Raw genomic sequence first — 27,964 nt, 5'->3', positions numbered from 1 at the left:
TTCAATGTCCAGGGGGGACAGAAGAAACAAAAAAACTCCAGACGGCTGAAGAAAAAATAAAATCTGTAGGGATTCCAGACCATGAGACCGCCCAGTTCCCTCTGGGCATTCTACCTAAACCTCAATGAACATCCACTCCAAACTAATCAAACAGTAAAATAAATCTAGTTTCAGTTTTTATTGCACACTTTTTCCTCTTTATGCTCCTTAAAAACGATTCCTTCACTTTCTTGCCATTTCATTTTCATTGTGTCCATTGGAATTTGCGCAGCAAGGATGCTCCATATCTGAAAAACGAGATTTAAAATTTGCCATAATTAAAATGAATATATACTGTATACAATACAATTTCAAAATACATCATGATCTGTAGTTGCAACTGCATTTCTCCAACCATATTCTGATAGTTGAGGAGTAGTGAAGGAATATATCTCTAAACTGGCCACAATTTGTGAAAGGGGGCACATGTCAAGAATTTGAGTCCTACCCACCTGCACTTAATGCAGACGTAATCGGCTACAGCTCTCCTTTTGTACAGTCAAAGAGAAAGTAAAATCAAAAAATGGAAAGATGGATGTCCCAAGCTATTAAATTTCCATTTAGAATGTACTGTTGGGGTGAATAAAGCCATAAAAAATAATAAATGAATTTTGATTGAACCTACCTGATCTAAAATGTTAGTCCTAATGGCACTGACTTCCAGATCAACTAAGTATTGCTTTTCAATCTTAATCCCAAACATAAGTGTCTTATTTCCTGTAAATATAGATAAAAATTATGTCTTTAAGTGGCTGATGACATGCATCATGTTTTAATAAACCGTACTGATGCTGACATCACAAAGCAGCTTATAGCAGCCACAAGATAAGAGTTAGAGTGCTTTACCTTGGGGGACCTTTGAAGGAGGTGGAAAAGGATAATCTGCAAAAACAAATAAAGAAGTTTTTACTGTACTATTTTTAGTGTCCTCTGTATTCATAAAGACATTAAGGTGTGACGCATCGGCACAGATAAATTGGAAATAAGAAAGCTGTTCTAGTTGCTTCTGGAGCGACAACTTCAAATAATAAAAGAAGCCAGTCCCACACCACCTCTTCGGTACGGCCAAAGATTGGAAATCTGTGAGCTTAATGATAGATATATACATATTTTTTTATTTATTGCTAGTTTTTTGGCTATTTGTTTTATTTTGCTTATTGTTCTGCCTGTGTCTTTTTTTCCCTAATTGAAAATGTGAGCTGTCGTACTAAACACAGCCTCACTTACTGTCCACACTCATGCAAGTAGTGTTCATTTTAATTAAATGACAAAATAAATTCTGAAATCATTAAAGCAGCTTCTCTTTTAATTTTTAACACACACTTCACTGACAGTGGAGCTCCTTTTCTTCCTTTACAAGTTTAGATGGACAGCATATATGTTGCCATTCCTTTACATGCACAGAACAGCTCCTCAGATTTCCTTTTCTCAATTTATTACTCAAATTTAACAAAAAAGTCAATATTTTTGTTTACTTTCTCTCTCTCTCCTAAAGTCTGACTGGGTGCTCTCTATTTGCAGGACATCGTGGCAGCAAAATGACTCCAGCACTTCTAAAAAGTACCATGATACTTTGAAAAATGAAACACTACAAGTAAATTGCCATAAAGCTTAGAAAGCAGATGCTGAAAAAAAAATTGAAATTGGCCAATTCACGACCATCGATCTTGAAGTGAAAATCTTCCGATTTAGATGAGATGTCGATTGATCAAAACACCACTATTGGTTAGTACCTGTTTAAAATTTACATATTCTCCCCTTGTCTATATTTGTCTCTCCTTCCTGCATTCTGAGGGCTTGCAGAGAAGATTAATTGGAGATTCTGAGTCAAGCATGAGAGGTCTTGGGCGTGTGCCTGAGTTTGCCTTATGCCATGTAACCATTGCTGATGGCACTGGCTCAAAGTGTCTGGGAACCTAAACTGAATTAAGCATGTTCAGGAAATTGATAAATGCATCTGTCTCGTGCTCTCATGTTCTTCTTGGTGTCATTTATTTATGTCATGTAGCATATTTTTCTTAGAATTGCATTAATTATAATAATTATCAATCTTTACCATCTATTTCCATGAGCTGACACTTGGCATGCTCCTTGGTCATTTTATTTTGAAATTGATTAAAATTAGCCTCATCTTTTATCCTGCACCTTACATTTAGGCACATTTATTTTTCATTTTTCATATACTTTACTAGCTAACTCACTCGACAATTTAGAAATCTGCGTTTACTTATGTCATAAGTATATTAAGGCACATAAAACTGATAAATCAAAGCTGTTCTGCTAAAAATAGTGAGATAGAACTGCTCCTTGATGATGTAAGCAGCTCCTACAAAAACTGTTTAATTCTGAATATTGCTGAAGAGGTGCACTGTTGTTTCTTAGTACCATATAGCACCATAAAGACTTTTACAAGAATTTACAAACATAAAAAAAACACAACAAATTTCAATGCTTAACGAAAAATCAATTGATTTCTGGGTATAATTTAAAGCTTCCAAAATATCATGTCGGTGTTCTAGCGTTGATCTCTTGTGTGGTAAATAAGGTTTAAGACTTAAACCAGCAAAGAGTTAATAGTGTAGTTTAGAGGATTTTGAGTTGGATGTTGGGAAGGCCCCATTTTGCAGAAAAGGGTCAGTGAGACAATTATTGAGAAACCAAGGCAGACAGTCAAAACGCAAATAAGGCAAAACCCATGAGGAAAAGGGGCAAAGTCAAGAGTGAAAATGAAGGCTATTAATATAGGGGTCATAAATTTAACTGTATAACAGATAACTACATAGTGTAAGGAGCCACCTTAAATATCATTCAACTAAATTCAAAATGAGCCTTAGGTGATGGCTGTGTAACGTCATGTTTTATAACAGAAAATAGGGGTAGACAGACAGACAGACAGATAGATAGATAGATAGATAGATAGATAGATAGATAGATAGATAGATAGATAGATAGATAGATAGATAGATAGATAGATAGATAGATAGATCTTCACAAGCACAGTTTCAGTGCACAAAAATGGCTTTTATTTGCCAACTACCTTAACCCAATCTCTTTCTTTCTTTATTCACAACTATAATACATGCTGTCACACATGTGCACATGTGAGACGGTTTACAGACTCAAATGGTGTTATTTCTCGGTCGGACCAGGGGTTGGTGCTGTCACCTGATCCTCTCTCTTTTTGTCATTCTGCAGACCAGCCGAAGACCCTGCTTCACTTCTGACACCCTCTGTCATATCCGGTACCCAGAACCCATCTTCCTGTCATGTCAGTTACTGTTCCAGTCTGCCTGACTCTATTGGCTTTCAACATGTTAGTCAGTTCTGTTTTAGTGTCTGTAAATATGTGTTTATTTTTTTCCTCAGCTTTTTTCAAGTATACAGGGTGTCCAGCCCCAAACATTTTTGTGACTTTTTCTAATCCTTATTACAAAGCCTTTTTGCCTTTTCTCCTCCTCCTGTCCCAGGAGAGCTTATTTGGACTCCTCTCCTAACTCTGACACCCGATTGGTGGCCACCTTTAATGCCAGACACCTGGAGTACTTCCAGATCAAGAAGGAATTACTCCTCTGTCAGGTCTGCCCTATGGGACTGCAATTCCCGGCAAGCCCTAAAGGCACATGAATGGATATACTGGCCCAGGAAGGCTCCCACCCAGCGTGTTAGGGTAGCATGCACTGTCAGATTATCTCCCCCTGTCCATCCACTACACTGGCCTCCTCAGTACATCCCTGCTGTACGCCACAATAGATATATAGACACATGGAACTTTATTTGTCCCAGAAAGAAATGTGGCTTTTTACAGAAGCTCAATAAATAAATAATACTAGGCTGACCCGCCTTTTAAGGCAACCGACTTAAGTTGACCACTTCTTAAGGCAATTCAATATGTAGATCAATTTGATATTTTATACAAACTCATTAATTTGGTTATATTGCATTTGAGCAGTATTACTTTAATACTCGTAGTTTCTGTTATTTTTGTGATGAAATTTAAACTTTTTTTCTATATTGAGGTTGCCCTTTTGAACCCCCCTGATATTTACTACGCGGTGAGGCATTTGTACTCCATCAACATTAATTATTTCCAGAGACATAATTTTGTCTATTTTTCCAGCGCATCACGAACAAAAGCAAGGGAACGATGGGAGCACCAGAACTCTGCTCACATCATGTCTCTTCGTACCGCAAACTGCAAGTAGTAAGTCTGTGATAAGCAGAATACTGCTACGCTTTCCACTCACGGGACGGAAGGACAATCCCGACCACTTTTATATAGTGAGAAAGAAAGAAGAAGGAGTAGAAAATCATCTTTTACCTGGAAAAACGAAACTACAAATCCCATCGTGCATTGCAAAATGGATGGGGCGTGTGTGAAACTCCGCACCTGCGTAGCACTCACGGGACGGAAGGACAATCCCGACCGCTTTTAAAAAGAAGGATGATTATATTATGAAAAACAAAATAGGATGAGACTAAGATATGCACAAATTTTTTTTTATATTAGTGCATGGAGATACAAGTGCTGAAACTTATGCTTTTTCTAGTTCATCCTTTTTCCTTTATTTGTAACTCTAATTAGTGGTCAGCGCATGTGGCATCTCTTTATCTGATCCAATTCCTTTGGAACCACTTTTTCTTTATTTTGTTCTTTAATCCACTTAAAGAGGAATTTCTTCACTGTTTAATCTTTATTCTGTAAATCTTTCTTAAAAACTCTTTCTTTAATCTTTTTTTAATTTTACTGATTTTATTGAAATTACACAACACTCCGTACAAATAGATTGATTTTTAGAAAAATAGGATCAAAAACAAATCAACCCCCACCCCTGAGAAAGACGGCATGTGCAGCAGAGTAAAACTTAAAGCTAGTTAAAATAAGTACATAGAGTAATTAACAAGTGAATAAAGATAAATGAAGAAGAAAAAGAAAAGGGGAAAGAATCTGCTTCCTCAGCGCTTTAAAGGCTTATTCTAAAATGTTATTCATTAGATCCTGCCAGGTTTTGAAAAAGTTCTGAACAGATCCTCTAAGTGCGAATTAGATTTTTTCCAACTTCAAATAATATAAAACATCAGTTACCCACTGACTTAAATAAGGAGAGTTAGGATTCTTCCAGTTGAGCAAGATAAGTCTGCGTGCCAATAGTGTAGTAAAGGTAATTACAGTTTGTTTGTCCTTCTCCACTTTAAGCCCATGCTTTCCCGCTCTTTATAGCACCTAGTAATGCTGATAGTGCCAAAGGTTTATCCAAATCCTCTGCACTGAGAGTATCTATTTGTGGTATCTGTAATGCATCCAGAAATGCATTAGATTGTGTTTTGTCTTCTTTAAACTCAGTAGAATATAAGGACTAGTAGTAGCCTCTAAATGTGTGCATTATATTTTTATGGTCAATGATTTTGTCTGTGTTGGTAACTGCTGGGATTGCATTGCAAACTTCTTGCTTGTGGATTTGTTGAGCTAAGAGCATATTAGCTTTCTCTCCGTGTTCATAGTAATGATGTCTGGATTTAAAAATGAGTTGTTCAGTTTTTTTAGTTGGCAAGAGGTTGAGTTCTGAATGCTGAGCCTGCCTTTTCCAATGAAGAGCCCCACGTGGACACATGGGATGTTCTTGATCTATTCTAGTAATTTCTCTGATTAGCTCTGATACCTTCTTGGTTTTCAATTTATTTCTGCGGGAAAGATATGAGATAATCTGTCCTCTTAAGAAGGAATTCAGGGTTTCCCAGAGTATTCCTGCAGAAACCTCTGAGGATCTATTTGTCTTTAGAAAAAAACTGATTTGTTTGGATATAAATTCTGTAAAGTTCTCGTCTGCTAATAAAAATGGGTTAAGACGTCATCTGCGAGATGAGTATGTGGGGCATAATGATTTTAGCTCCAAGATCAGAGGGGCATGGTCAGAAATAACAATAGCGTTGTACTTGCAAGATTTAATTGTAGGCAAGAAATTGTTATCTTTAAAGAAATAATCAATTCTTGAATAGCAATGATGCACTGGTGAGTATGAGTTTGGGTTTAGAAATCTCCAGGGGTCTGATAAGTTGTGGTCAGTTACAAATTGTGTAATTGTCTTTGCAGTGTTAGATGTCATTGCCCCGTGACAGGAGACCTATCTAGGTCTGGATTTAAAACACAATTAAAATCCCCAGCCATTATAATTTTATGAGTGTTCACATTGGGAATGGATGCAAATACATTTTGCATGAATTCCCTATCATCTACATTGGGCGCATAAACATTTATCAGAATCACTTTGCAGTTAAATAAATTTCCCATGACAATCACATATCTCACTTCAGGATCAGATACTACATCTGATACCACAAATGAAACTGTTCTATGTATAAGAATTCCCAGTTTCCTAGTTTTCTTTGTAAAGCTGGAATGGAACATTTGGCCAGTCCAGTCATTTTGCAGCTGGAACTGATCCTTGCTTAATAAGTGGGTCTCCTGTAAAAAATACTATTTTAGTATTTAGACCTGTTAGGTAAGAGAATACTTTCTTTCTCCCTTTAATCTCATAGTGGTCCTAAGATCCTGCTCCACTGCCTTCTACTGCTGGCAAAATATTTTTTTAAAATGTTACATTTTCTTCCGGAAACCCTGACTATCAATTCACCTTACTCAAAAAAATTCAAAGACTTTACCTTACTTCCCATAAATGTTTTCTCATGGGTCTTTCTCCTGATTAACTTTGTCATTAATGTTTCCTTGGTTTACCTGGCACCTTCCTCCATATGTTCTGGCATTGCCCTCCTGTTCTTTCTTTCTGATTACGGAAAGGCCAGTTTCACTCATCCTTTCTACCTGAAAACATCCTTCCTATTCCTCAAACTCTACTTCTGTTGGACCTTTCAAACCTTTCTCTATCCTATGTGAACATGTGACTTGGCACTACAGTGGCTAAATTACCTCTTACCCCTCACTGGAAATCTCCTGAGTTTCTTTCTTTTAACAGCTGTTCTTTTTTAATCTAATTCTTTTGGAACTGTCTGCCTCTCGGATTAAGGGAGCATTCACAGAACCCATTGAGATCTGGTATCCCACTTTTAGAAATTAAGACTTTTATCATTAGATACCCATTGACATCACACTTACAGCACACTTAGGTTTATTTGGCTGTGTTCCTGAGGTTATTTTCTTCCTCTTTATTTATGCTGTTTGAGGGTATACAGATTTCTTCTTTTCAATTGAACTTCTTTATGTGTGTGTTAAATTCTTGAATCAGTATAAAATTGATAAAAGAAATGAAACTTATGTGAGCAAGTCCGAGTCTGGTTTGGCAATACGACTTATCAGTTTAATTGATGAACAGAAATCCGTCTTACAAAATTAAAATGTGGATGTGCTGTAACACCTTTGACATCTACTAGTTTTGAATCCAACAGCTCTGAAGTTGACCACTTTAAGGCTAATCATTTAATCAAAACATTATTTTAAAATATCCATTACCTTTATAACAGAAGAAGGTTTTGTTAACAGAACAATTTATGTCATTCCAAGTTCCTTGAACGTTGAGGGCTCCACAATAGTAGACAGCTTTCCAGTTGTAGTAGATAGCGGCATCTCCATTTGACCACTGCCAATTTTGACCTTCACGATACAGGCCAGTCCACACAGGGAAAAATGAAGCACTGGGAACTAAATTTGTAAGTTGTTGGATTTCTGTCATTGATTGAATGGAGGCTAAATCCATGTTGTTTTTTCTACAGAAGCTCTGAGCTTCTAGCCATGTTGTGCTTCTGCTTTGAAATGAGCAACTCCCAGATAAATTAGTTCTTCCTGTTGCAACTGCAAAATATATTTTAAAAATGCATATGTTAAAAGTATTTATTAAGAAATTCTGTTTCATTTACAATGATTTGTATGATGTAGTTGTTTCTACATTGCATTTTCAGTTAGGTAGAAGGAAACTCCTGTTGTGATCCTCCCTGATCATAATGCTCAAAATGAATGCATGCCTGTAAAAAATAACCTGCGCTGCATTAAAGGTCTGGACTAAAACTGTAGGCCTTACCACCTCAGGCAGCCTGGCCCCAAACTCAAAAGGCAGGATTGCAGCCTGTAGCGGCCCAGTCAGTAAATCAAAAAAAAAAAAACACAAGCTATACTAAGATTCTTTAATAATTAAATATGTATTTAGAAAATTGTAAAGGATTGCACAAAAACTAAAGCAGGAGAAAAAAATGAAGCAAAATGTAGACCTAAAATTGAACAAATCCAACAAGCAAAAACTAAAAACCTTAATTTTCAAGCAGGAGTTCAAAACAAAAAAGTGTATGATCAACAGATACATCATTAAAAAAGCAGGAATACGCCTCAATACTTAAGTAGCCATATTAACAGCTACTTCTCCTTAAACAGTACTGAGGCAGGCCCCTTAGGTGCAGCATTAGGTGGCCCCACCACCCTAAGGCTCCATGTAAAGTGGATAAGGCAGAAAGCACAAAAAAATTAATATGTATATTAACTCAATACATAAAAGAACAATAATTAAAAGAAACAGTTTTAAATAAATAAAACACAAAAAATGTAGCGAAAAACAAATTCAAAAATACAATATACAAAATGATATTCAAAAGAAAACTTTAAAAAATCATTGAGCCTGAGATGTGACCCTGGCTGAAATATAACAACTTCCAGCACTCAGTCCTTAATCAAAGAAGACAATACAAAAAGACAGAAGTTTCATAGGTGCTGAATTATACTGTAAAAAGGGTGAAAAATTGTGTAACCAGAACACAAAAATGCACAGCATTTTTTTAAAATGGTTTTTCATGTCCTTAAAACAGGAATTCTGTCTGTTGAGGCCACACAGCAGCACTAAATAACTAAGTGATCTACTCTGGCAACATTCTTTTTTCACCTGCATTTGTTCTGGTGGTCCATTCCTGTCTACTGTATTCCCTTTAACTAGTAGTTCTTTCTCCCTAGATTTTATTAAAGTTATATTAGCATATATTGCATGTTGATAGTGCACATAAAATAAAAAGAATATCCACTGGCTGTACTCCCAAGCGTTGTACTGTGGAACTTGTTTGGCTGACAGTTTTAATGCAATCAATGTTATGTCAGTCAGTCAGTCATCGTCCAACCCGCTATATCCTAACACAGGGTCATGGGGAGCTGCTTGAGCCAATCCCAGGCAGCACAGGGCACAAGGCAGGTACAAATCCTGGGCAGGGCACCAGCCCACCCCAGCCAATGTTATGTACTTTTAATAAAAATAAAATGTACTTGTCATAGTATTTACTGTGAAACAAAGAAAAATCATTTTAATTAGAAACTGAAACTATACAAATTATTTCATAAAAAAAAAAAGAAAACGTGCAACTACCAATATAAATTCAAACCTAAAAAATCAAATCTAATACAAACAAAGCAGTATTAACTAAGGTCTGAAGAAATGAGCTTGGCAGCTTCTCCTTAAAATTACACCTAGTTCTGCAATAACAGCCTAAAAATTAAACTGCCATCTTTAAAGGTTCAAGATATAAAATCTTTACAGTTGAAATATCCATCTGTTCTGGATTAAAGGGGCCGAATTTAAACCCAAGACTCTGGAGTTGTGAGGCCTCAATGTTAAGTATTTTTGGGAAGAGTAGTAGGAAAAATTAATTTGCAGCAAATATAATAAGAAAAGCATTTATGATAGTATTCTGGCTCACACACCTGTCATGCTCCTTTGTCCCAATCAGTGCTATCTTAAGAAGCCAAACTCTTTATTTACATCTCTGTATTTGATCCAATATCCTGTTATCATTTGTGTATTTTTATTTTTTATATAAAGAATGATTTTAAACAAACAACTGCCATCAGGATTACTTGCCGTCATCATAATCTGAAATACTTCTATCATGTCTCATTTCAATATCTATTAGAATATTACTTAGAAGTCAGCTCTAAGTAACCATTGTTCTTCTTCAATATGTGTGAACCATGGTCTAACTAAGCATTCAATTTTACTTTCTTAACATTTCTTTTGGCCAGAACGTATGAAATGTATCGAGGCCAATACACTACTAGTGAGACGCACATTCTGATACCATGCCTGCTTCCTTAAGTTGCATATTTTGGGAATGCACTCTGATTAAACATCTTTGAAATAATGTCAATCCCGAGATCTCAGGATTCCCTAATCTATTAACAGATCTATTAGGTGTAATGCCTGATGGAACATTATAAATTAGTGAATACTCCATTATAATAATTGTTGCTACATTGTCACTAAACTAATTCAGATCTCATCTTTTTGCAACATCCTGAATCCCTGATAATAATAAGTATAATAATAATAACTATAATAATAACAATAATAATAATAACAATAGTAATTATAATAATAGTAATTAAAATACAGTAATTATGTCCAGATCAGGTACCTTATTAAAACCTTTGTGGCCACTAGGAAGAGTATCAGCACCCAACACTCGAAACACAACTACACACACACACAGTCCTTGGTTCAAATACAGTGCTTTTATTTACAATAACGTGTGTTTTTTACGGGCTCCTTCCCTCCGTGTTGTAGCAGCTCTCACATAACACAGTACAGCCTGACAATACCATCAGTCACTTCCTTTGCTCCTTCCTTTTTCCTCCACTTCTCCAAAGGGAGTGTTGTCTGTCTCCTCTCCTAACTCCAATGTCCTGAGCCAAATGGAGAGCTCTCTTTTAACAATGGACCTGGGAATACTTCTGGTGATTAATGTATTGCCTCCAAGAATCACTTCCAGGTCAGGCAAGACCACAACGATAACATTACTGTCCAAGTGCTCCCCCTGGTGGCCCCTACAGAACCTGACAGGGCAGGCCCATGGGACCTAAACCTCTATGCTGCAGGCATCTAAAATTGGGCTAGCCCGATGGTTTGCTACCACCCAGTGTACAGGGGGACCTCTTCCCTTAGCAGGCAGCCACCCTCTGTGTTGTACTTTCTGGTTCCCAAATCCATCCCAGGTGTCGCTCAGTGGCAAGTAGAGGATGCCAGCCTCAATGTAACCACTGTAATGTCATTCCACATCTTTGCACAGAAAGGAGACATTGTAACTCTTTCCCTGATCTTTGGTTATCAAGGCCTCCTGGCCAGGTAAGGGAGTTGAATCTGTATTGGCTGGGATGCCAGTTTGTCCCTCACAGCAGATAACAACATATGCTCTTCAGGTAGGGAATATTTTTGTTACTTCTTCATAAACTTTCATTAGTTGAACATGCTGATTTTTCTTTAACCAGTCAACAATGAATAGCATTTTCCCATATTTTCTTTTATAATATTAAAAAATAATCTATTTGGTATTATTTGGCACTATCTATCTATATATATATATATGTGATATGATGTTGATTAGCTTCCATTCCTTTGGAACTACCACTAGTGTTCACTGTGTGTCCAGTTCCAAAGTGCAATCTAATTGGTCAGTTTGGTCAGTGAAACAAAGAAAGAAAAAGTGCAAATTTGAGACGCATGAGGAGTAGTAAAGGTCCACACTGCGAGAATTGCCTTCAATGACATAAAGTATGAAACTGGACAGAAACTGAGAAAGGCACCTCGAAAATAATGACAGAGTCTGAGAAGAAGGCTTTATAGGAACACACACGAGAATGGAAGCGTCAGCAAAGAGAGGTTCATACACAAGCAAGTACAGAGGAAAGGCACTGAAAGTACAAGAGATAGCAAATATTTTTAAATGACTCTGTCACCTGTTCATGACAGGTGTCTTGGCTAGCTTATAACAGCTTAGCTTATAACAAAAATTATTAAAGCCTCCTTTTTAAAGTTGTCTAGGATTCAAGTTATCTCATCCTGGCAGTTGAATAATTTTACCTAGTTATTTTTTTTTTGATGTTCTCTGAACTCCTTCTTCCAGTTGGGGACACTAAATATCACTGGTCTTGCAGGTGTTCATCAATAAGAAAACACTCATAAGAATGAAAATATAGAAAGATGTAATCTAACAGTCACAAATACAGAAGGTTAATAAGGACAGGGCAAAGGCTTTGTGTGATTAAGAAAACAATGGCATAAGACTTATAATGGCAGATAACTTCCTGTAAAGTCCAAGCCATGATTGTTCCCTGTAGTCACCTTTTGGGACTTCTTATTTTCCACTTTTAACTGTAGGTGGCACTGTTGTACAGTGATTAGCCTAGTTGGCTCAATGTTAGAATGGCAGAGTTAAAGACATGAGCTTCTCGTAGACCAAACAGCTTTTAGTGTGTACATTGTAAGGCATGAGACGTGAAGATAACAAAAGTAACCTGCAAATGTGTGAAAAATTGGTTTAACCTTAAATTAGGGAAAATATTCAGATTGTTGTTAATTTAATCATCCTTCTTTTTTATAAAGACTCATTACGGTTGATATTGCCCTGTTCTGCAGAATTGCATACTTATTGTATTTATTCAGCATGCTTTCATGAAAACTGTTCATGTTTTACTGATAGGTGGTCTATGCCAAAAAAATGACTGTTGAACTTTTTTTTTTGTTTGGTTGACAAAGAAACCACAAAACATATTGGATGAAAACATCAGCAAATTTTTAAATGGCAACTGAACAAACTAAGCAATGAAGCATTGCCAAAAAAATCTAATATAACAGTGCTGTCTTGTGTGGACCCTCAGAGTTTCCTAACTTAGTTGCACCTGGCAAATCAAGTTTATTATTGAATCAATGAAATAAATGCAGGCATACAGTTAAACAAATCGTAATTATTTAACAAAAATGCATGTGTTTGGGGTGTTTAGAGCATATGATATTTTTCTTCATGGACATTTTGATAATCATTGCTGTTTTTTCAGCATTGGCTGCAATATGAGCCTGTTGTGTCAGGAACTTTGTTATCTTTGTTCTCCATGAAAATACTAGATTACATTTTTTTCTCGGCCATTACTACAAACAACACAGATAAAAAAGTTATAATTTCTGGTGTCACAAACATGCGAGCAGGAGACAGTTAAAGGGTCTAAGTAATTGTAATTCTACACCTGACCAGGGGGCGACAGGGTGCACTGACTGTCTCTCTCAGTTCCCTGCAGAATATTTTCGGGAAATCCCGCCCGGTTCCTGCACCTATGAAGACGTCATTTCCGGTTCCGCCACCTTTGACGATGTCTCTGGTGCCTATAAAGACGTCACTTCAGGTTCTGGCCCCGATTACGTCACTTTAAAGCCGCCATCTTGCATCCGCCATCTTGCATCCACATAATCAGTGCTATTTTGGACTCAGTATTGTGAACAGCTCTGTTTAATTTTCAACCTTTTGCAGCCAGGGAATATTATACAGTTGGCTTCCCCAAACCTTTATGATGTCTGTTGGTTGTTTTTCTGACACTGGGTAGAGTATTCTTTTTAAAAACAAAAATGAAATTTTGTATAGCTTTACTGAAATTAAATCTCTTTGATTAAACAGGAAGGGATTATAACAAGGAACGTACACATCTGCTGTCAGCGCCCTTTCACAACCTTAGTCTCTGCGTGTCATTTTACATTTTAATTTCCAAGTTGAAAGTGTGTTAATATAGCACTGTCTTTCCAAACCTTTGATAAGCTCCCATTAATTCAGGATCTTTGAAGCTCACTCCACTGTATAACACAAGCAACTTTTTCCCACTGACAGGGCTACCTCTTTCAAGTATTTTAGCATTGGCCATGTGCAGCCTTGCCCTTACTGTCATGGCCACCTTGTCTTAACTTCTGTCTTTCACTCTCTCTTTTTATTCACCCTGTTAGTAACTCTCATTTTTTAGCATACTGAATTATTTTGCATGGAATCAATCGAAAGCATTATTATGTCCACTTTTTGCCTCTATAAGGCATTTACACAAAAGCTGTCTACTTTTCAGCAGAGACAACAACCAATTATTAACCTAAACAAAACATAAACCAATGTTGAAAATCAACAGAACATGCTAGTTCTATGGCTTGTGTTTAGGTTGGGCCTTCTGTACTGATTATTTTCCATATATGTATTGTAATTATGTATTTATGTAAACAACAAAATTAAGTTTTGAAATACAGTATGTTAATAATTTAATAAAAGTTTGTTTCAACACTTGATTTACATCTGTAGCCATGGAGAGCACATGGTGTGTTTGTAAGGTTGATAAGTTTGGCTTTTAGGGCCTTTATATCAGGTTAGGTTGGGGAGCATGTATTGGTAAAGCTCATTGCCGCACCCACCTCATGACGAAACAGCTTGGGATCCTGGTTGCCAACCCCCCAGGCAGACACCCGGTCCAGTCTCTCCCTCCAGAAATGACCCTCTATCTGCCACAGCCAGGTGTTATGTAGGCGTGCCCTTGGTCTGTTCCAGCTACTCTGGTCCCCAACAATGAGGATCCTGCAAGCCAGATCACCCTCGGAGAACTGTGCCACATGGCTGTAGTGCCGTAACTGGCGCTCCCTCACAATGGGGGACATAAAGTCAAACCAGCGGTACCCAAAGATTCTCCGAAGAGACACAGTACCAAAGGAGTCCATGAGTCCAGTTTTTGTCTCCAGTCAGGTCACAAATATAATAAAAATTTCTTGTCCTGCGTTACTTCAAAATTTTAACTTTTTACAGAGATTATATTTCTGTCTTGATTTTTGCCTGCCACTTTTTTTTTTTTTTTGGAAAATGGATAGCCAATGAATTTGTGTTAAAGAGCAATGACAACTGGACGAGATCCAAATTAATCAAGGAGCATATCCACATGCCCAGGTAGGTGTCATAATTAGCCTCCAAATGAAGGGAGACCTTTAAAACCTGGCCACACAGAAAAAAACAATGTCAATATATCAAAAGAAAATACAAAACAAACACTAAACTATAGAAACAAGAAACAAAAATATTAAAAAAAAATCAAAACTGAACTTAATTGTTAAATTTGAAAAAGCAGAATAAGCCAATAAGTAATAAAAAAAAAATTAAAGGTCCAAAATCCAAATTCAATAATCCAAAAGACTAAGTAAAAAATCCTTAAACCACAACAGAAATGATCATAAGACCATAGACATCCACAAAACAAAAGAAAGCAGATACTCAAATGGGAGCAGAAGAACATAACACAAGGCAATATTTCTGCATCAAAGCAGTGACTGCAGGTACTCTAAATAATCTACAGATGCTGCCTTTGGGATGACTACTGCCTGTAGCATGTAGTCCAATTAGGGGTCACATTCATCATCTATGAATAAAAAAATTAAACAAACTTAATGGTGTAATTTTTAGAAAACAACTATTTAAATTAATAAAAGGAATAGTAGAAAATAAACAACAATAACAGAACAATTAACAAAATATACATCCATCCCATCTATCTATTATCCAACCTGCTATATCCTAACACAGGGTCACGGGGGTCTGCTGGAGCCAATCCCAGTCAACACAGGGCGCAAGGCAAGAAACAAACCCCGGGCACGGCGCCAGCCCACCGCAACAAAATACACTAAAACAGAATGATTCAGAAAAAAATAAATAGAATAAAAAATACTCCAGGGTGAAAGCCACCTGAGAACAAAACAGTACAGCCGTGGTTACAATGTTTCAGAATATCAGGAGGACAATAGCTCACCCTAGAACATAGGCAGGATCTTTTGATGAACAAAAACTGGTAGCCATGAATTGTTTTAACTTATGGTATTGCAGCACACAAAATTACGGTAAAAGGTATCCAGAAAGACCCACATGTCAGACCAAGACCTTCACTTGTCTGCCTAGAGATACTGCAGCTTTCACCTCATGCAGCCTGACCTGAAAAGGCCCAAAAATGGGTTTAAACTTTTAAGGTTCAGAAATATATTCTAAATGTTCAAAATGTACAAATGCCCTCTATGGAAAAAAATAAAAAATTAAACTTCTGGCTTGAGAGACTAGGCAAATAAACAATTGTTATGAAAAACAGTATTTAAATAATAAAAAGAAGCACGAAAATAAGGCAAAACAGGACAATAGATAAAAAGTTAAGCCAAAGACAAAACAAAAATATTCAAAAATGAGAGAAAATTTCAAAACTTAGTCACACAATGAAATAAAGGCAGAGGCCAGTCCTAGCAGTGGTGATGTCATCATATGGTCACCCACAAAATATAAGGAATGTAGCGTAAAAGCACAAATATGCAAAAATATCTACTAAATAATAAATAAACATAATGATGTTAGCAAAACTTAAACAAAAAGTTCATTGAAACAGCAAAAAGTAAAATACACATAATCAAGGGAGCAAACACTGGCTGTACCATAAAAATAACAGTTCATAAAGAAAAAATAATATTGGCAAGAACTTGATAAATAGATGGTACATGGCACCGGGTACTTCTAAATTTAAGTTAATTAGAATTAGAGAATAATAAAGCAAGCCTATTGGATAGGGGTTCTGGACACTAGTTCAGTGGAGTCATGGACAGGACAGCCAACAGAATGCATGGCTCGAGCTTTCTTCAGGCAGAGAGGTGGTTATAAATGTTATACTATATACTATGCCAGGAAGTATACAATGTACAAAAGAACGCACAAACAAGAAAACATGTGCAAAACCCCCTACAGGACCAGGTATATTCTTATTAGGTGCTAATCGTTTTCTGTCTGGTAAGACAACTCATTAATTTACCCACCTCATATTTATGAGAGCTCTATTCTCACTTTCTATCATTCTTCTCCCTTTTTTTGTCTAGTAATTCCTGTGTCTGATTCACCAACCAGTGAGTTTTTGCTACATATTTTACAGTTGGTGCCACAGGGGTCCTTGCCTTGCCATCCAGACACATTTGTCTCCAGAATAATCTTTAAAAATATTTGGAACTAGGGGGCTCCACTCCCTGCTCCCTTCACTCGCCCATCCCCGGGTTTGGTTTACTGGATAAACAATTTAAAGAGATTATTTTCATCGGAATTGTTTCATTTGTATTATTTTCACTTTTACTTTAAAACTTTTGCAAAAACAATATTTGTCCTTTATTTCCTGCCCCGGGCATGGTTATATCTCTTTCTCACGGGACTTATAATGCTGCTCATGTAAAGAAGCAGGGGATTGAACACATGCTAAGGAGATGCGATCGGTTCAGCTGTTTTCCTGCTGCTGGCAAGCTGCATGTTCTGTTTGTCACGCTTTACGTCGATCATTTAAAAGCCTGTACAGCAGCTGTCCTTTTGCCACTTTGTATCCCTGCCACTAGTGTTGTGAAGGGCAGCGGTGGGGGGGGGGAGGTGGGAATGGGGCTGAACGCACGCTAAGGAGATGTGCTTGGATCATCTGCTGACTTGCTGAAGCTGCTGCTGGTGAGCTGCATGTTCTGCTTGTTGTTTTAAGAGCTGGGAACACATGAAGTGTGTCTGCCAAAAGCATTCCAACAACTGCTAGGTTAGATGTCCGTGAACTTGTTTTAAATTGTTTGTAGGGCGTGAAGTGCAAAAGTCACCGTCTCACGGGTTTTGCTTCCTATGGTTGTAATGTCAAGTCTCACGTGTTGTCAAAGAATCTCTCCGAGATGATCAGGTCTCAATCACTTCGCTCAACCTCCCTGGAGGCGCACTACACTCCTGCCACTTCATTTCTCATCCGCTCGTGTTGTGAAGGGAGGGAGCTGAACACACGCTAAGGAGAAGCAGATGGATCAGCTACTGGCTTTGTTCCGCCCTGCCGAGGTGCATGTTCTGCTTCTCTCACGGCGCATCAATCATTTAAAACCCTGTACAGCAGCTGTCCTTCTGGCTCACTGCTTTGTCTCGCATGATGTGTTTTTCCTGGGACATCAGATCGTCTTCCAAGAAGATCATGTCTCATCTCCCTGGTCTTCCTGCCAAGATTTTTTTTTTTATAATAGAGAGATACAGTATGTTATGACTTGTAGGGGGCATATCAACACCCCAAACACCCAGACACAATTAAACCACACAGTAACAGGTTCAAATATAGTGAATTTATATTGTACAAAATATCTTTTACAGATTCTTCTGTTACCCAGACCAACCAAATTTTCAGTCACAATTCCCTTCTTCCTTTTCCTTTATACTGCCTTTATCCTCCACTCTCCACCAGTGACTGTTGTTCGCCATCTCTCAACTCTGCTCTGAGTCCCTGGGTGATGTGGAGCAGCTGTTTTTCAACACAAACCCAGGAGTACTTCTGATGGAACAAGATGGCCACCTAGAAGCACTTCCAGGTCCGTTGAAACCTCTTTGTAACAGGAAAGTCTGCCTTTAGCAGATTCCCCTAGTGGCACCCGAGGACAACAACAGGGCTTACCACCAAAGTTCCAACTCTACAGGTGTCCAAAGGGGAGCCAAACCAGAGTGTACTGTGAGTTACACATGACCCTGGGAGGCAGTCTTCCTCTGTCCTTCCCTTATAGCGACTTCCTGACTGGAAAAGCTGCCACTAACCAGCCTGTTTAGGGCACCCATCAATACAATGTAAATACATTTTTAATACATGTGTTTTAGATAATAAGAAGAAGAACATGACACAAGGCAATGCTACTGAACTGACTGCAGGTACTGCAAATAAACTACAGATGCTGCCTGACATTCACATTCAAGGAAACACATGGCCTTTTCTGTCAGGCATTCGCAATGCACGTTTGCCGCAATGACAGAATAACTGTCTTTCCAGTGTGGGTTGATTTTTCTACCACAGATAATTACTGTAGGGAAAAATATATTATTAGCTTTACGTTTTGTGTCTCGTCATAGACTACCTATAATCCAAGATATGTCCTGCTTAATCGCCACCTGCAACAGTCAATACTGATTTGTGGGTGCTGCTTTAGAGTTTTGAGAGGGATTGAACATATTTTTGTGCTATACATTACCCCCGAAGTACATTTATACTTATGTTTACTGTTTTATTTTGTTTACTTTGTTTTCTCAGTGTTTCTTTCTTCATTCTTTTTAAACATATCTGTCTAATACATGATTCAATGGTAAAATCACTGTTCACCAAAGGCTTGTACATCAAAATTGAAATAATATTTATATGTGTGCTGTATTTGAAAAGGAGAAATAATATTGAGGTGGATAAAAGGGTTATTTTAATTTACCTTTAATGTTGTCTCACACACTGTTCTCTGCATATTGTGATTTTGATGAAAAACATTTATAGAAGTTCCTTTTAGTTACCTTCAAAATACTCTCCTTGAGATGCAATACACTTGTCCCAGCACTTCACCCATTCCTCGAAAATTTCCTGTACTCATCTTTTGTTTCCATGTGTAGAGCCTCCAACATTTTTTTCTTTATTTCTAACATAGTTGCAAATCTTCATCACATTAATCTTAATTTTAATTTCAAGAACAAAAATGAGCTAAAGGGAGTGAGATCTGATGAATACAAGGAGTGTGACACCACAACGACACTGTTTTTAGTCAAAACCTTTTTGACTGACAACGCGGTGTGCAGGTGCAAAATCCGGTTTGGGCTGCACCACTTCAATGGACAGTTTTTGCTAATGCTTTCCTGTAGACTCTTCAGCAGTTCAGTGTAATGTCACTGATTAACAGTCTGTCCACCGGGAACAATTTCTTATGAACAAGTCAGTCAATGTTCAAGACATGATCACCGTTATCTCTTGCAAATCTGCCATGGTGGCTCGAAGAAAAAAAAAAATAGCCCAAGTCACATACACGATTGTAGAACAGGAAGCAGAAATATGCATTTGATCAGCTCAGCATGATGCCACTCACCAGACTGATTGACCAGACTGTAGGCATACAATACCAAGTGGCATATTCAAAACTAATTTCACGCTATTGACCGATTCAGAGTGGAAATTGGAATTTCCTCATAACTTTTATTGAAGTTTAGTTTTTAGAATCTTCATGTTCACCTCTTTAAATGGTAAGTTCAGCTGCTTTGTATTTGTGTATTTTAACCAAGTGTAAGTGATATCACGCATCAGCCCTGGATCAGTGTTACTTTATCAAAGGCAAAGTGTTAAAGTGGTGGTACAGTGACAGCATGATTTATTATTATGATTATTATGCTTGTGGTCAGCAACACAGGAGCGCCGCAGAGGACTGCACTTTCTCCGGTCCTGTTCAGCCTATATACATCGGACTTCCAATACAACTCGGAGTCCCTGCCATGTGCAAATGTTTGCTGATGACACTGCTATTGTGGGCTGCATCAGGAGTGGGCAGGGGGAGGAGTATAGGAACCTAATCAAGGACTTTGTTAAATGGTGCGACTCAAACCACTTACACCTGAACACCAGTAAAACCAAGGAGCTGGTGATGGATTTTAGGAGGCCCGGGCCCCTCCTGAACCCCGTGATTATCAGAGGTGACTGTGTGCAGAGGGTGCAGACCTATAAATACCTGGGAGTGCAGCTGGATAATAAATTGGACTGGACTGCCAATACTGATGCTCTGTGCAAGAGAGGACAGAGCCGACTATACTTCCTTAGAAGGCCGGCGTCCTTCAACATCTGCAATAAGATGCTGCAGATGTTCTATCAGACGGTTGTGGCGAGTGCCCTCTTCTATGTGGTGGTGTGTTGGGGTGGCAACATAAAGAAGAGGGACGCCTCAAGCTTGAACAAACTGGTGAGGAAGGCAGGCTCTATTGTAGGCACAGAGCTGGACAGTTTGGCATCTGTGGCAGAGCGACGGGCGCTGATCAGGCTCCTGCAAATTATGGAGAATCCACTGCATCCACTGAACAGCATCATCTCCAGACAGAGGAGCGGCTTCAGCGACAGACTGCTGTCACTGTCCTGCTCCACTGACAGACTGAGGAGATCATTCCTCCCTACACTATGCGATTCTTCAATTCCACCCGGGGGGTAAACATTAACATTATACAAGTTATTGTCTGTTTTACATGCATTTTTATCACTTTTTAATTTAATATTGTTTTTTATCAGTATGCTGCTGCTCCAGTATGTGAATTTCACCTTGGGATTAATAAAGTATTTATCTATCTATAAATCTATCTATCTATGATTTAAGTAGCCTCGTTAGTGACATGCAATGGTAGATAGAATTGTTTCTTTAATTTTTTTGTTTGATTTTATTTTACGCTATGTCTTCGTGCTGTGTTTTAAGTGATGTTTGCTGGTTTTACGCATGTGTACATGTGTACAGGTGTTCCAACTCATGCTCATTTGATCAAATGTGAACCTGTTGTATTGCCTTGTGCAGGACAAAGTTCCGTTTGCACTAGTAGATATGATCTCTCGGGCATATTTGCTATAATTCAAAGTTATATTTATTTGTAGTGTGATCACACATTGTCCTCCCTGCGAAAATTCAGTGTCACCTTGTAAATTTGTTCAGGCACTGGCCCTGCTTCTGCTAATTGTAGACTCTACTAAACCTCTGACTTTGGTCAACTTTAAATTCCCTCTTCGGGACACATAAACCCAAGTCCTAAGATCATTTACAAGACTTCATGGGCTATAAGCACACTACTTCCCTGTAAAAGCCAATGGTATACTTGCTTCCTGTTCAGTAAGTTTTACGTGTTCTTCAAAACAACTGCTCAACTTTACAGGGTTAAAATGGTCTCTTATTGCTAGTAAATGATAAAGGGTACCAGCCTTCTTTTTAGTTGTATTTGACTTCATCCCTAAGTGGCATTTGTGCCCTAACTTTCATTTCAATAAGGACATTTTTGGCCCTCTCTGGAGCATTGTATATGTCCACTCAGCTGACATTCTTTGATGTCCATAAAGAAACTGTCCTTCTCACAGTGGCATATGAAAGGACCTTTCTGTTTGCTAGTGTGATTGTGCAAAGATCTGACAGGATATGTTTAAACTCCTGTGACCTTAAACTGGGTTAAGTGGGTTTTATTGATCTGTTATTTTCTTTTTCTACCTGGACTTTGTTTTGTGTAGAAGTTTACTCTTCGCCATGCCATGCTGGTGATTCCCTAGCGGGGCACCACATTAGAAGTGCTATATGTGGCATCTACGTCTTTAACACTGAAATGCATATAATGAGTCCATAAGGTGTAAATAAAAGAAAATAACCTTAATGAACACCATAAGCAGACAGAATGACCATGCAGTATTAATACAAAGATTGAATACAGAAAACTAACCTTCACAGCAGACAAATGGGTTATTCATATTGCAGGTTATATCATTCCAGAACCCAGAAGTAAATTGCTGAACACAATATTCAGTTCCTCCAACATCATTGGGCTCTTGAGTGTTCCAGTTAAAGAATGTTACTCTGCTACCATCTGACCATTTCCATGGGTTGTTAAAAAGGCCAGTCCAGACAGTGAAACTCTGTGCACTGTTGATCACTTCTTCATTCTCTGCTTGGTTCCTTATGCTCACAAGATTAGTGTAATGGCTTCTGCAGTATTGCTGAGCAGCATACCAGGTTACTGACTGTCTCACCAAAAAGAAGCTCCTACTGGTGTTACCAGAATCTATCAAGAGCAATAAAAAAGGAAAAGAGAATCATTTTATGGATGATATGGATTGTTTTAAGCCATAGATATATTTTCACTACCACTAACATGATGAAAATTTAAAAAGTTAATTTTTACTACCTTCCAAACTTTAGATTACTCTTAAAGGGCTGCAATGGTTGAACATTTTTATTCAACATAAATTCTTAATCAGAAGCAAGTTCTTGCAGTTAATGAAATATTTAAATGAAATATTTTTCTATTTAAATTAAAAACTAAACTAACCAAAATAAATCATGTGGGATTTTAATCATTAATTAAACCCCATTAGCGTTACATTTTTTCTCAAAAAAATAAGTAAAAATTGTTGTATTTTTTGGCTTGAAAAATAACATTTTTATTAAATCTCATCTTTCTACTGTAAAACATGCAAAACACTAAACATACAAAGTCTGAAGTGTAGAAAGTATAGTAATGACAAATTACAAATAATAAATACAATAATATTGTATAATAATAATTATAATTATATGACTAGCACGCTGCACATGCGTGAGTGACACGAGTGTCATGTTCAGATTCCCAGAATCACTTTCGGTTTTACTGACTGCTTCAATTTCCTTGCCTAAAGACAGATTCACTTCAACATCACTACTGATGAGAGGCAACTTCGTCAGTTATATCTAACTAATACTAAGTAGGACACACTTTTGCCTCCAGGACAAAGTAAATGTATCAGACCCTGGATTCAACAAAAGATTCTAGAAACATTCCCTAGATATTTGATCGCTCCTTACAGAGTCAGGCAGTTTCTTCCAGTTTTTTAACCACACATTTATGCTGCAAACCTCTCATTTGAACTCACTTTAATGGTTCTCTGTTGTTTAAAATCTGGGTTATTTTGAAGCCACTGGAGTAAACTAAAGGCACAGTAATTTGCTAGAGATCAGCTGAAAATAATGCATACTTTGTGACATGGTATGTTATCTTGCTGGAATTATCCACTTAAGAATAGATTACAGCCATAGAGGGATTTACATAATCAGCAGTAATGCTTTTTGGCATTCAGTTGGCGTTCTGTTAAGTATTGCACCAAGAACATATTTGCCTACACTAACATACAACCATCCTAAGGCAGTACCATTGACATAAGGCAGCATGTACACACGGATTCATACTGAAATTTGTACAATCTTTATTTCTCAACCTTTCATGGTCACTCACCTACCATAGCCTTATCTTCATGTTCTTAGTTGACAAGAGTGGAATGTGTTGTGGTCTTCTACTGCTGTAGTCCAATCCCTTTACCCCTACCACTATAAAGAGCTTTTATTTGAATACAGTATTTGTGTTCCTTCTGTTAACAAGTCTGGCCATTCTCCTCTAACCTTTCAACACTGAGCGTGTTTTGCTTAACACACCATGCACTACAAACTCCAGAGATTGTACTTCTCAAAATTCTAGGTTGGTAGCTAATCTGCAGATTTTGGCAACATCACCTCTCAATTCCCTTAGCATGACACACCTTGCCAATTCTAATCCAAAAACCTAACTTCTTAACAATTTTTTCATACTACATATATTTATATATTAACTTGAAGCCATGTGATAGTCTTCTTGAAGGAGCAGGCTATTTTTGTTAATGAGTAGGTGTACTTAATAAAGTAGCACTAAGTTTCTATGTGTTTATATATATATATATATATATATATATATATATATATATATATATGTGGGTGTGTGTGTGTTAATTGAATTGATTTTCTGATAAAACATCCTGATACGTTTGTTAAACTCATTTTACTTTAATATACAAATATTTGAATGATACAAATTAGTACAATTTTATGTTAATTGACCCAGGAAACACGTAAATGGCTTCTAAAACTGGACTTATATCACATTTACACATTTTGAAAGCTTTAACTTAATATCTCTAAATCAGCTTCTGATATTGGTTACGACAGATATGTCGCCAGTGGATATATCAAAAGTGATTTCAGGGATGCAGGCTGCAGTTAGACACTTAGTAGCTATACGCTTTAGCTTTCTCATTTTGTGATTTCTCTTGTCCTCAAATATAAAACTCTGAAGCATATTTTCAACCAAATGATTATTTACCTTTTTATTGTTATTCTTAACCAGTTACTTAGTAGTTGAAAACAATCTGTATAGACACCAGGATGGTGTAGACCTCCTCCTACTGTTTTTAATATTTCTTAGTATTCTATATTTAATCCTAATAAAATCACAGAGAGTCACAGAACATGCACAATACATTCAGCAGTATAGCATAGTGCTTGGCATCTCACTACAAAATCAAACCAATCTCACTACAAAATCAAACCAGTTTGATTATATTGCATCAAGCCACATGCTATAAGGGTGGGCTCTGCTGTCTGCAGGACTTGACAGCCAATGGACACTCAAATGAAAGTTCAAAGCATACAATTAAAAAATGCATTTGTTTTGCCTGTTGTGAATATGTGGATTATTCAACAACAAGTACGAGGTGTGTCTATTAAATAACTCTATTAAATAAATCTTTATTTATATGTATTACAAATTTAATGCTTGTCCCCTTTAATATACTCCCCATTTGCACTAATACATTACTGCAGTCTTGTTTTCCACTGGTCAAAGGCATGGAGCAAATCAATTTCTGTCAGCTGATTTAACACATCCGCCGTTTTCTTCTTTACAGCATCAAATGACTCAAAATGTGTCCCTTTAAGTTCTGATTTAACTTTTGGGAAAAGATAAAAGTCGCACGGTGCTAGATCGGGTGAATATGGAGGATGTTCAAGCGTAGTAATGTGCTTGTCGGTCAAAAACTGCTTTACAGAAAGTGCTGTGTGAACAGGCGCATTGTCCTGATGAAGAATGAAACCATTTTCTCACAGTTGCGACCATTTTTATCTGACTTTTTCTCTCAGCTTTATCAAAACTTCCTTATAATAATGCTGTTGTGCCTTCTGGATCCCATTCTTCCAAAATTATACCCTTGATATCGAAACATTCTGTTGGTGTTTTGTGCAATTTTACTAAAAATTTCAAACTGACACGGTGTTCAACTTTTAAACTTAGCATTTTTTCGGCACACTACAGAAAACACAACCAAACTAAATGGCGACTCACAATAAACTGAACATCATAGAGTGTTGCTGCTTGTCATGCAGGTTCAGACATGTTCACAGTCACCATGCATGCAGTTATAACCGGTTCTGACTGCTTTGTTTACTAGTGTGGAATCACAGCCTTGTTATTTAATAGACATACCTCGCAATGTTAGATTTTTGCATTGACGTTTTTATATTGATCACTGTGGTCCAGCATTGATCTCTGTAGATGCAGATTCTATGAAAAAATATTTTATTTTCTTGGCTATCTCTATAAACTATATGGGGTAAAAAACCATATAAAATTATTTTATTTTCAATTTCCATAATGACTGGCCATCTCTACAAACTATATGGGCTAAGAAACAAATAAAAAAGAATATCATTTTTGGGTAGAGGATTCCTTGAAATCATGTAGAGTCCTGTAGCCTAAAACCATCTTAAGCCTATGACCTTTATTAAGACCTGCTGAGTTTAACAAGCACACTTTCAATAAAAATATATATACAGCATATTTTTTCACCTGCATTGAGCGTGATGCATTAACTGGGTTATTAGTCATTTGTAGGACCACCTTTACAGATATCTATGCTCACTCACACAGGGTCAGTTTAGAATCACCATTAACATAATATACATGGGTATAAAAAGAGATGTCATTGTGATAAGGTGCATGATATAAGCCCAGGACTCTGCAGCACTGTGCTGCCTTACAGTACAAGAATGACACATTAAAGTAAAAGAAAAATCTAAACCGCAAACTTTAACTATGAAATGAGAACAGCATTTAGCAGTGTTTAGCATTCAGCATAAAATACTAGATTCTTCCATAGTTACCTAAATAGCAAATGAAATAGAAGTTAGTAGAACACGTAAAATCAGTCCATGTGCCATCTGCATTGACTGCAGCACAGAACAGTTCTCTTTCCCAGTTGGTATAAGTGACATTGCTGCCATCAGACCACTGCCAGTTCTGGGAGTCAATGCGAGAAAGTCCTACCCAAGCTGCATCCTGAAATGTATTCTGTGCCAAACTTAGGATCTGATTGGATTGGTTTTGGCTCTGAATGCTAACCAGGTTAGTATAATTATTTTGGCAATAAGTCAGAGCATCACACCAAATCAGCGAGGTGTTAACAAAATAATATTCTCTGTAGAAACAAAAAGCTGGTCCACACAGTCCTGGAAAAAAAATAAAAGAAATGATTAAAGAAACAAGTTTTGAATCATGAAATGTATTCTGGCACCTCAGGTACAGAATATGAATTGCTCCTGTCATCATTACTATGTAAAACACAATATTACACAGTATACTGTTGGTGAGACTGCTGCTTTGTTTGTATTGCTCAGGTGTAGCTTTAGAAATTGCTTCATATAAACAGCTTAAAAAGCTCTGGGTCTTCCCCCTTAATGTTAAAATGTGTTTGCATTTAGAGATCACACAAGCCATATACTGTACCAGCAGTACACTCATGTGCCCCTGCCAAGCAACCACAGACACTTTCAATGAACCTGCCAAACCAATATACAACTTGTCACAAAGCATTGTCCAGAATGTAAACATTCCTAGGGTAAATAAAGTCAGTCTCTGGAGGCCACACCACCTTTTGTTGTGTAATGCTGAAGGCCCAAAATATGACACTAATTTGCATGTTCCTCAATTATATACAGTACATGTTTGTCAAAGGCAAAGCAATTTTTTTTAATAGTGGACAGTCATTGCACACTTCTCGCTGTCACAGGACAGCACTGTGCAAATTAGCAGGAAGAGAAAAATAAAATATTGATTTATCAGTCTACTTTGCACAAATGTAATGCTCAAGTAGCACAAGATAAGTGAAATGAGAATTTGCTTTCTAATTATATTTATGACACATCAAAGCCTGTTTTTCTAATCATGATCCTATGCTGTTGCAGCAGTATCAGCAATACTAAATTCCACAATAAAAAGCAAAGCTCACAAATAACATTAAAGGCATACTACTACTACTGTACAATATAAGCCCACCCTGTGCTATACCTCATATCTCACACTGCTCCAGCACAGACTACTTACTGTCCTTAACCTTTTCTTGTTGTATTTGCCCAGGAATATGCCTGTCTGTGCTAACTCCTGGTCAGCTGTGCTGAACAAGAACACTGTATGTACTCTGCTGGTTCTGAACTTTAACAATCAGCTGATCACAAATACTAGAAACCTAAGCAATGGGAACCTAGATAAAGCAAGTTGCCCTTATGACATTTTAGAAGACGTTACAATGTTACTAAAAAATTATTTAGTAATTGAAAAAAATTTTACTTAACTTCCAGTTAAGCTATACAAAGTAATAATGCTTTGCTGAATTATGGATTCATTATATAAATTTCTTTTTATTGAAAGCTGTTTCACCTGCAAGAAGAATGATGAGAAGGCTATGTTCATCCATTGTTCATCCATTACACCAGTCTGAAAA

The 27,964-nt window shown here is 37.3% G+C and overlaps 1 protein-coding gene across 4 annotated transcripts; it reads right to left on the bottom strand.

The window, feature by feature from the left end:
• Positions 1-86: 86 nt before the first annotated feature.
• Positions 87-27,964, bottom strand: LOC120539771 (macrophage mannose receptor 1-like). 4 transcript variants are annotated; one of them, XM_039770150.1, is made up of 7 exons: positions 27,901-27,964; positions 26,349-26,693; positions 22,072-22,410; positions 7,502-7,840; positions 886-921; positions 665-756; positions 87-287 (listed from the first exon to the last, which is right to left on the bottom strand). In XM_039770150.1, exons 1-7 carry the CDS (start codon positions 27,935-27,937, stop codon positions 171-173), a joined length of 1,305 nt encoding a protein of 434 aa, XP_039626084.1. In that variant the 5' UTR covers positions 27,938-27,964; the 3' UTR covers positions 87-170. The 4 variants fall into 4 exon arrangements, with proteins under 4 accessions (XP_039626084.1, XP_039626086.1, XP_039626087.1 ...); XM_039770152.1 differs by lacking the exon at positions 7,502-7,840; XM_039770153.1 differs by lacking the exon at positions 26,349-26,693 and having other exon boundaries at positions 27,901-27,954.

This window comes from Polypterus senegalus, chromosome 11 (assembly GCF_016835505.1).
Source record: "Polypterus senegalus isolate Bchr_013 chromosome 11, ASM1683550v1, whole genome shotgun sequence".
Lineage (NCBI taxonomy): Eukaryota > Metazoa > Chordata > Cladistia > Polypteriformes > Polypteridae > Polypterus > Polypterus senegalus.
Note: the sequence above shows the minus strand (reverse complement) of the source record. Positions and strands in the feature narration are given on the sequence as shown.

Coding starts and splice junctions, on each gene's coding strand:
- LOC120539771 (XM_039770150.1), bottom strand. CDS start 27,937: ATGGATGAACATAGCCTTCTCATCATTCTTCTTGCAG. Junction 757..885: donor TCCTTCAAAGGTCCCCCAAG/GTAAAGCACTCT, acceptor CTATATTTACAG/GAAATAAGACACTTATGTTT. Junction 288..664: donor GGACTAACATTTTAGATCAG/GTAGGTTCAATC, acceptor CTCGTTTTTCAG/ATATGGAGCATCCTTGCTGC.